The sequence below is a fragment of the Triticum dicoccoides genome, chromosome 5A (genome assembly GCF_002162155.2).
Source record: "Triticum dicoccoides isolate Atlit2015 ecotype Zavitan chromosome 5A, WEW_v2.0, whole genome shotgun sequence".
Classification (NCBI taxonomy): domain Eukaryota; kingdom Viridiplantae; phylum Streptophyta; class Magnoliopsida; order Poales; family Poaceae; genus Triticum; species Triticum dicoccoides.
Genome location: NC_041388.1, coordinates 421930615 through 421940664, shown reverse-complemented (window position 1 = coordinate 421940664; position 10050 = coordinate 421930615). Strand labels below are relative to the sequence as shown.

Below are 10050 nucleotides of genomic sequence, written 5' to 3'. Positions count from 1 at the left end.
GCCTTCTTGGAGATGCTCTTCTTGTGATATGAAGGCTTTGAGGATTTTGATGATGAGGATTTTGTGGATTTCTTATTTTTCTTCGCATCATCAGAACTGTAATCCTTGTATTTCTTCTTCTTTGATTCCTTTTCCCACTGAGGACAATCTTGAATGAAATGTCCAGGTTTCTTGCATTTGTAACAGAGCCTCTTCTTGTAGTCACTGGATGAGGAATCATTGCTCCTTGAGGATCTTCCAAGGCGACCACGTCTTGAGAACTTTTGGAACTTCTTCACGAGCAGAGCCAGATCATGGCTCAGTTCGTCAGGATCACCAAGGCTGCTACCAGAGTCTTCATCTTCGGACTCAGATACTGCCTTGGCCTTCAGTGCATGTGTTCTGCCATAGCTTGAACCATAGAGATCTCTCTTTTCAGCAAGTTGGAACTCATGAGTATTTAGCCTCTCGAGAATATTAGCGGGATCAAGTGACTTGTAATCAGCATGTTCTTGTATCATCAATGCCAGAGTGTCAAACGAGGAATCAAGCGATCTCAGCAATTTCTTCACCACCTCATGGTCGGTGATGTCAGTGGCACCAAGTGCTTGAAGCTCGTTTGAGATGTCAGTGAGGCGATCGAAGGTTTGTTGAACATTTTCATTGTCGAGCCTTTTGAAGCGGTTGAAGAGATTGCGAAGAACATCAACTCGAGAGTCACGCTGAGTTGAGACTCCTTCATTCACTTTGGACAACCTGTCCCAGATAAACTTCGCTGTTTCCAAAGCACTCACTCTGCCATACTGTCCTTTGCTCAGATGGCCACATATGATATTCTTCGCTTGAGAGTCGAGTTGCTTGAATCTCTTCACATCGGCAGCATTCAGAGAAGGTGTGACTAAGGGAACACCATTTTCCACAACATACCATAGATCGTTATCAATTGCTTCAAGGTGCATTCGCATCTTATTCTTCCAGTAGGGGTAGTCCGTCCCATCGAAGGTAGGACACCCAGTAGAGACCTTGATCATACCTGCGGTCGACATAACTAAAATTCCAGGCGGTTAAACCAAAATCACACAGAATAAGGGAATACCTTGCTCTGATACCAATTGAAAGTGCGTTATATCGACTAGAGGGGGGTGAATAGGCGATTTTTATGAAATTCTTCTCTGAGGAATTTGCCGATGAGGAAATTCCTTAGCGAAGAACTACTAGCAGCGGAATAAGTACTCAAAGGTAAACATAATAGAATACAAGCATAGTCATCATGATGAAATGAAGACAGACACAGAGTACAGGAAGTGTAATCACAGGATAACACAGGATGAAAACAAACAGACTGAAGAAACTGAACTGAGGAAATTGAGAAAGTCTTCAGTCAAAGTCTTCAAACACAGATATGAACAAACATACAACACAGTTATGAGGAAATGAAAGAGTTGAGGAAATAGAACCAGTGGTGAAGACAATGATTTGGTAGACCAGTTCCAACTGCTGTCTCAGTTGTACGTCTGGTTGGAGCGGCTGAGTATTTACACTCAAGGACACACAGTCCCGGACACCCAGTCAAGGACACTTAGTCCAAGACACCCAGTCCTCACCGTATTCTCCTTGAACTAAGGTCACACAGACCTCGTCCAATCACTCGTGGTAATTCTTCAGGCGACTTCCAAACCTTCACAAACTTGGTCACCTGGCGATCCACAATTCCTCTTGGATGCTCTAGACCATGACGCCTAACCGTCTGGAAGAAGCACAGTCTTCAAAGGTAACAAGCGTCGGATCCACTCAGAATCAATCTCTTCAGTGATGCTCAATCACTTGGGGTTTGTAGGTGTTTGGGTTTTGGGTTTTTGGTTTTTCCTCACTTGATGATTTTCACTCAAAGTCCTCGGAGGATGGGTTGCTCTCAAATGACAGGTGTCAGTTTCTCTCGGAGCAGCCAACCAGCTAGTGGTTGTAGGGGGCGGCTATTTATAGCCTAGGGAGTAGCCCGACATGATAATACATAAATGCCCTTCAATGATATGACCGTTAGGTGGATAGATATTTTGGGACAGCTGGCGCATAGCACAACAACGGTCGGAATTTTGAGTAGCAAAATCCTCAGGTCTATCATGTTCCTCACTGTGTAGGCAATCCGCACTGGCGAATTCCTAACTCCTCAGTCAGGACAAATTCCTTAGAGACCAGAAGAACTTCGTCTCTGTCACTGAAGAAATTGACTGAACTGTATGAGATTTCCAATGGCTTCACTCGAAGGGATTGGTAGGTGTAGGCTTTTGAGTTGAGCATCACATGGAAATTTTTCCTTAGTATTTCCTCGACCCCTTTAACAGTACGATGTTTCCTATGACTCAAGAAAGAGAAAAACAAAACTATGAAAACAAAAGTCTTCAAGCTTCATATTCCTCGCATGAATATCAAGTCTTCACGGACACACCAATTTCTTCACTTTAAAAGTCTTCATGAAAGTCTTCAGAAATACCAAAATCTTCAGTCAAAGATATTCATTTTTAGGGGTCGACTTTTCCTGTAAATATAAAACTCCTCATAGACTTATAGACCTGTGTACACTCACACACGCATTAGTCCCTTAACCTATAAGTCTTCAATACACCAAAATCACTAAGGGGCACTAGATGCACTTACAGTGCCGCCATGGGCGCCAGTGGTGCTCCCTCCTGAACCAAGGCGAGGTGCATCTCACGCGCCTTCCGGGCCTTATATGCATCAACGACCTCCTGTGGTGCGCGACACTGGCGGGAGAAATGCTCCACCGAGCCACACCGAAAGCAGTCCTGAGGCCTCTGCCCCCCCTTGCCCGGCTTTTGCTGCTTAGCCGGGGCGGAGGGCTGAGGGCCCTTCTTCTTGCCCTTGCGGCCCCTCTTCTTCTGTTGAGGCTTGCGAACTTTGAGAGCATTCACCTCCTGACGAGAACTCCCCCCAAGTGGTTGCGCGGCAAAGTTCTTTTTCAGAACCTCGTCCTGCGCCTCTGCCACCTGGAGGACGTCAATCAACTCTGAATACCTCGTGTAGTTGCCTTGGCGGTAGTTTCGTGCGGACAGGACCGCGTCAGGGTGGAAAGTGGATAGGGTTTCTCAATCTTCTGAGTGTCGGTAATCTGAGTACCACACACCTGAAGAGTCGTACAAATTCGGTGTAGAGCCGAATTGTACTCCCCAACCGTCTTGAAGTCCGCAAACCTCAGACGGATCCACTCTGCCTCTGCACGTGGCTTAACAGCGTACTTCAGCCGCTCAAACCGCTGCTTAAGAGCGGTCCAAAGGCCAGAAGCACTCCGTTCAGCCATATACTCATCTTTCAGAGTAGGTGACAGGTGATGACGGAGAAAATGCAGAGCCTGCGCATTCTCAGTTTCAAACTTGGGATCGGTGGGGGCCAGCTGGGTCCCCTTACCGATCGCCCTCAGGAGGGTTCTGCCCTGGAGAAAAATCTCACAGTCCGAAGCCCATGACAGGTAGTTCATCCCCGTTTGGGCCAACTCAGCAAACTCTTTGTGGACAATTCCGGCCATCTGCAATTTATGCAAAAATCATGAGATTACAGCAGGTAATCTTTTGCACAAATGCGATGTTGATAAACTTATTCAATTAAAATGACGTTCCAATATTTAAAACATGCTGTTATATGACTTACTAAATGATTAAGAGTGCTAAACAATTAATCTACAACAGTAAAATCATATAATAATATCATGTTACAAAGGATAGCATGTTAAGCGCATCTCGTATGCCAAAACTAGCCCAAAAATTGAATTCCCGAGGCATTTTTAAGCCCAAATACGTGTTTTCAGTGAAAACAGACAGTTCCAAGGGCTTCTACGCGAAATATTACAGCAGGAATAAAACATGCGTAAAATCTAGAAACTACGGGGGCTAAATTGCAAAAATCTCGTGCTACAGCCGGCGCCCCTTTTTTTGTATGGAGGGACACCCACAGCCGCGGCCCATCCGGCCCAGGAGCCAGCAGGGCCGGCCCAGCAGCCGACAGCCTTTCCTGTAGGGACGCTAGGGTTTCCCCTAGCGCCCGCATCGGGGTGCGGCGGCGGCACGCATGCGGGTGCGGCCGGGGCTGGCCAGGCGCCACGGCTCGCCGGAGCGGCGACCAGGGCCGGCCAGGGCAGCCTGCGGCCACGGCGCGGCCGGCTGGCGCGGCCGGCGCGGCCAACGGCCACGGCACGGCAGCGAGGGCACGGCGGCCCTCGAAGCAGGGCATGGCGGCTGCGCGTGCAACGGGCACGTGAACGCGGCGATAGCAAGACGTGGCGGCGGCAGCCAGCGGCGCGACGCCGGCGACCAGCGGGGTCGCTGCCAGTATGTCTCGGGATGCGATCTTCGTCGCGTTCATTCGTAACTCCGACGGCGCATGGCACATCTGGTGCTTTTGCGGCGGTACCGCGACCATCTGGATCGCGATGCGCACTGACTCCCTATAGTGCAGTCGACAAGTTCCTCTTAGTCCAAGAACATCGACATTGGTCGGCGACGTATTCGTCAGCTCGGTTCTTGGGAGGAACATCCACACCATAGGTAGATGAAATCCGAAAAATAAACTAATCGCAAAAATGGAATCGCGGTAATGAGAGGAATCCATTTTTGCAAAAAGGGGGATCAGATCTTATACCTCCGCGGGATCGACGAAAGCCTGCGTGATGCAGGCTTGACGGAGAGTTGATGGAGCGAAGCATGCTGATAACGTGTTCCGTAACTCCGTCGGCGAGTCCGGTCCGAGGTTGCGGAGCGAGGGCGAGCGTCGTAGACGAAGTAGTCGAACACGCGAAAGTAAATGACACAGAGATAAGTACCCACTTAACGTAAAGTGGGGGAAACGGGAGGGGCTACCCCGTGCGATACGCACGAGGCTGCCGCCACCCCTCGGTGGCCCCGGTTTCCCAACAATATTGATCAAAAGTGGGCTAGGATCCCAGATGTTTACATAGACAGAAATTTCAGAAACAGGGGGAGAAACAAGGCTAGGGAGCGAGAGCTCTCAGCTAGGAGTCTACATCGGCTTGATCATCGCGACGTAGGTGGGCGCGCCACAGCTCGGCGTCCTCCCTACATCACCGCAGGACCCAGGTCATGGACGGAGCCTGTCGTTGGAAAACCACGGTGTTGAGGTGCTTCCACAGCTGCCAGCAGCAAAGCATCACAAACTCCAGGGCAGAGTCGACGGCGTTTCTCCCTGCCTCAGCCATGGAGTGTAGGTGGCAAACCGAGGCCCCATCAGGGCACATCCCGATTTTTTGCCAGAACTGTCCCGCGAATGGACAGGAGAACAACAAGTGGTCGGCTGTCTCGAGGGGGGCGGGGCAGAGGGGGCAGCCGGCCTCATCCGCAGCGAGGATGCACTTCCGCAGCAGGACGTCGCGCGTGTGAATGCGCTGCTGAACCAGAAGCCAGCAGAAGAACTTGATTCGGGATGGCACCCGCGCACCCCAGATCATGGCAGCATAGGGCGCGGTCACCCCGCCAAAACTGCAGGAGGCCGTAGACCGTGCTGGAGGACAGGCCACCCCCGCGCGCCTTCGCACAGACCAGCTGACGCTCGTCGGGGCCCGATTTGTTGGGGGCCTCAGCCAGCAACATCTGCATAGTCAGCAGCTCGCGCGCGCCCATCGCCGTGAGCCGGGGGACCAGGAAAGCGGCGATGCCACGCCGTCGCACCTGCCAGACCGTGGCCTCCCTGTCGACGGAGTGAGAGAGGAGAGCAGGGAAGGCCGAGGCGATTGCTCCACAGGGAAGCCAGCAGTCCCACCAGAAGAAGCAGGACCTCCCGTCCCCCACGTCCACCTTTGAGAGGGCCCGGTAGAGGGGCAGCAGCTTGACGAGGGTGACTCGGTGCTCGCCAAGCACCAGCTCGCCACGCGACAGGAGAGAGCAGCCGCCCGCACCCGCCCAGATCCAAGATGCCCATCTGGACGGAGGAGCGGCGTGAAGCCGGTGTATCATCTTCAGCAGCAGGCACTCATTCTGGGTAGCCAGGTCTCGTACCCCCCGTCCTCCTTCAGATTTGGCACGACAGACCTGTTTCCAGGCGACTAGACATTGAGCGCCCGTGGCCCGCTCAACGATGTTCCAAAGGAAGGAACGGCGGACACGTGTGTAACTGTAGGCACAGGAATTGCGATTGCTTGGAAAATAGTGGTCGATTTTGATTAACAGGCTTGCAAGACATGAAAAGGCGTAGTTGGTAACCTGGGGGAAATTAGGAACCCTAGATATGAAACGTTGATGCTTTGAAGTGATTCAAGGGACGCTGATTCAGAGTTAAGATTGTCTGTCGAGGTGAATGCCCCGATGTCACCATTGGCACTGATGAGGGTGTGACTGTAGTTTCACAACTGGAGGCTCTCCTGCCAGTGGCGTGCGGATCATGTTGCGGTCATTAGAAAGAAGCCCAACCCTGTTGTCCTGACGCAGGTTCCACGGCTCGTATATAATAGTAGAACTAATGTTATCACCAATCAATGCATCTATGTAAAATAAAAATCTCTTTCGGCCAAAACAATATAGAAGCAGATGTTTAATGTATAATTTTGTTGAACTGAGGTCCGCTTAAAGGGGGTGTACTGAAGATAATTTTTATTCGAATATCTGAATCATAGAACTGAACTGAGCCATGCTCAAAGCCCTTACCTGAATCGTAGAACTGAACCGAGCCCTGCTCAAACCCCCGGCTTCAGTTTATATATCTATATCAGTGCGCATAAGGGCAAAAAATTCACAGTAAATGAGTAAAATGCCAGCTGCACACAGGCAAAAAAAAAAGTTCGATAATTTTGATTCAGTCGTTTAAGATCCGAATAGAGAATCTTATATACGAGGACAGATGCACATCCTGGCAAAGTTTTGTTCATGGCCATAGCATATAATTTTGTTACGATCCGAGAAGAAATGAACCCCACACACATCTAGTCCCGAAGAAACAGACGAGTTTTGGCTCAGAGCACGCAGTGGATTTCAATGCCTTCAAAGCGTTTAGACTTGTGGTTGATCATCTTGAGCCCGTCGCCACAACGCACAACCTCGACGCCCGTCAAGATGGTAAGGTCATTGACCACCATCTCATCATCTAGCCCGTATAAAGGGTAGCCTGCTGCATTACATGGTGTGCGCCACTGGATATTTTGAAAGCTGGTGGCGATGCAGAACTTGCCTGAGCCAAGGTTGAGTAGGTGCCTCTGCCATGTCGACCACTTGTCGGACAACGGATCGAGATAGTTCCAGGTGCGGTGCTCCACGGGTGGCCAGGAAGACAGGTCGAAGGCACCCAGACAGTGGTGGGTGTTGCCGACGGCAGCATTGACGCCAAACCAGAGGCCAAGCTCAGGGACGTACTCCGCGGCGCCATGGAAGGGCAGCGCCCAGCTTCCAGCCTGCCTCCACTCACCTTTCACCGTGTCAAAGGCATAGGCTCCGGCGTCCACAGACGACACACACAGAGTGGTCTCATCGACCACCGCCGCCGCGGAGGGGTGGAAGACCGCTCTCCTGTGGAGGTCAGGCAGGTATGGTCCACGCATCGGCGGCGAGGGCAGATGTTGCCAGTGCCACCTCTGTTCAATCCCAGCGGATGGACCCCTGGCGGAGCCGTTCCTCCCGTACTCCAAGACCTCAAACAAGACATTCCTCGGTTCTTTGCTCAAGACATAGTGCTGTTCGTCGTCGTCTTGGCTCCCAGGCCTGGTCATGGACAAGGAGATTGAGTCCCTCTGTTTGCAGAAGTTAGTGTCGGGCATGGCAACGACGGCGTCTATGTCAATGTCGTACATCACGGCATTGCCGCAAGTGGGGGCGAACATGACACGGCCCTCTGCCTGCCCTTTGAGCAGGGAGAAGAAGTGAAAGTCCGTCGCGCCCTCCATCTTTGGCGGCGTCGAGAAGTTGATCTTGTGCTCGGGCAGAGGCTCCAAGCTCGGGATGGCCGACGGTAATCCCTTCTTGTTGTTACTCGCCTTTTCCGCGGCTGCTGCTGAGCGGTGGAAGAGATGCTGCTTGAGGTTGACCCGGAGCAGCGAATAAAATTTACAGCCGTAATCGCGCACTATCACGTTGGCAAACTCACGATTCATCGTCCTCGCCGAACTAACAACCCAGCGAGCTAGGCAGTAGTCGAGTATCCTGACTATCAAGAGATACGAGTTATACACCTCTAAAAGTTGTTGAAACCAAATATATCTGGATTAATCTCAGTAGAAAGTTGTTGTAACTTCTTACCTGCAGCAGCGGAATCAAATCCCGTATGCCTCCAATCCCAAAATTTACCTCTAGCTAAGACCCACCAAACGCGAATCAATTCTGAAAGCCCTGGTGTTCCTAGCAGGATGAATGGGGCAGACAGAAGGCGGCGGCGGCGGTGGCGGAGGAGGAGGAGGGGAGGGGCGGCGAGATTTATATGGGGGGCGCGGCGAGTCTGACGGAGACCTCTTTTTTTTTTTTTTTGAGGGGGTGACGGAGACCTCATATACAGCGCTTGACGCGGCCGCTGGTAAACTGGCGCTCACACGCCCTCTGGCATGGGCCGGCCCACCAAGCAACGTGCTTCGCTCCAGGTCGCGGTTCCTTCCTTTGTTCGCTCGCTCGCGATTTCAGGCTTGGTACGTTCGATCAACGGTTGACCGTTGATTGGTTGACCATTGGCTTTTGTAAGAAACAGTATCTAAAAAAGTTCGTGCATTTAAGAAAATGTTTGTGGCTTTGAAAAAGTTCGCAGATTTGAAGAAAAAATATGGATTTAATAGAAAAAGTTCAACACTTGAAAAACGTTTCTGAATTTAAAATAAATGTTCATCAATTCAAAAATTGTTCATGAATTTGGAACATATTTAAGAATTTAAAACATTGAATAAATTTTAATAGTGTTCATGAATCTCTAAAAATTATTCACGAATTTGAATTTTTAATTAATTTGAAAATTGTCCAAGAATTAGGGAAAAGTTCATAACAGTAAAATTATTCATATACTTTAAAAATGTTGAGGAACTTGAAAATTGATCAAGAATTAGGAAAAAGTTCATAAGATTAAAATTATTCATATATTTTAAAATTGTTGACCAAATTGAAGAAATGTTTAAATTTTTTTGAAAATTATTCACAAATTTCAGAAAAGTTCATGAATTTTTTTGACAGAGTTGTAAAAAGCTCAAGGATTTCAAAACTACTCATGAATTCTGAAAAAAATCACGAATTTGAAAAAAAAAATACAAAAAACTTAAAATGAAAAAAGAGGTAGAAAACCAAACAAAAAACTGGTCAAAAGCTTCATAAAACCGGACATCTGATAAAATAGTTGTTGTTAACCGGTCCGCTGTCAAATCGGTGAACTGATCTCTAATCACCAAGTGTTCATCTCTCGCATTATATGGGCCGGCCTATTCGTCGCGACAGTTCAAAGCAGGGATGTGCGCTGCCTATGATTAGCGAAGTAACCGACTTTATAAGCGCGGAATAGAAAAAAGCACGCCTATTTGTTTCTTCACAGTTTGGCCTTGTTTTTTCCGTGTTGTTTTTTATCCGGTTTTCGCTATTTGTGGGTCGAGTTTTCTTTGCTTTCTTTATATTCCTCCTATTTTCTTATGGTTTTTCTTTTACCTTGGATATGCCCTTATCAGTGTTAGCTAAAGACTGATTAAGAGCCAAAGACCCATGGTCTGTGTGAAATGCACCGGAGGAGTTTTATCTAGGAACAATTACATTTGAGCCCCTAGTTGTGTCATACCCGTTTGATTTGCCCCCAAATTTAAAAAAAACATTGTTTCTGTCCAAGCTCGTTTGCTCTTCTTATGCTTTTGCTCCCGGGGCCCCTCCTCGTGGCCCTACCTCGGAGATCGTCCCTTTGAATGAGGCAGGCTCATGAAGGCGATCCTGCCAGGCAGGTCCATCGTCCTGAGCCACCTATTCGTGGGGATGAAATCCTCGGCGTCCTCAGCTCCGGCCACCACTTGAGCTCCTGCACCCGTCACATCCCAGCCAGTCTTCAATATCTTGTCAGGTAAGATGGCAAGTATTAGTGCACAAACTCTTTGCAAAATGGCACTAATCA

The 10050-nt window shown here is 49.3% G+C and overlaps 1 protein-coding gene across 1 annotated transcript; it reads right to left on the bottom strand.

Moving 5' to 3' along the window:
* Nucleotides 1-6845: 6845 nt before the first annotated feature.
* LOC119297505 lies at nucleotides 6846-8365 on the bottom strand. The gene is made up of 2 exons (XM_037575270.1): nucleotides 8226-8365; nucleotides 6846-8133 (listed from the first exon to the last, which is right to left on the bottom strand). The coding sequence occupies exon 2, from the start codon at nucleotides 8078-8080 to the stop codon at nucleotides 6950-6952; it is 1131 nt and encodes a 376-aa protein (XP_037431167.1). The 5' UTR covers nucleotides 8081-8133; nucleotides 8226-8365; the 3' UTR covers nucleotides 6846-6949.
* Between the last annotated feature and the right edge of the window lie 1685 nt (nucleotides 8366-10050).

Bases quoted from the DNA above. Each gene is read 5' to 3' on its own strand.
- LOC119297505 (XM_037575270.1), bottom strand. From the start codon at position 8,080: ATGAATCGTGAGTTTGCCAACGTGATAGTGCGCGATTACGGCTGTAAA.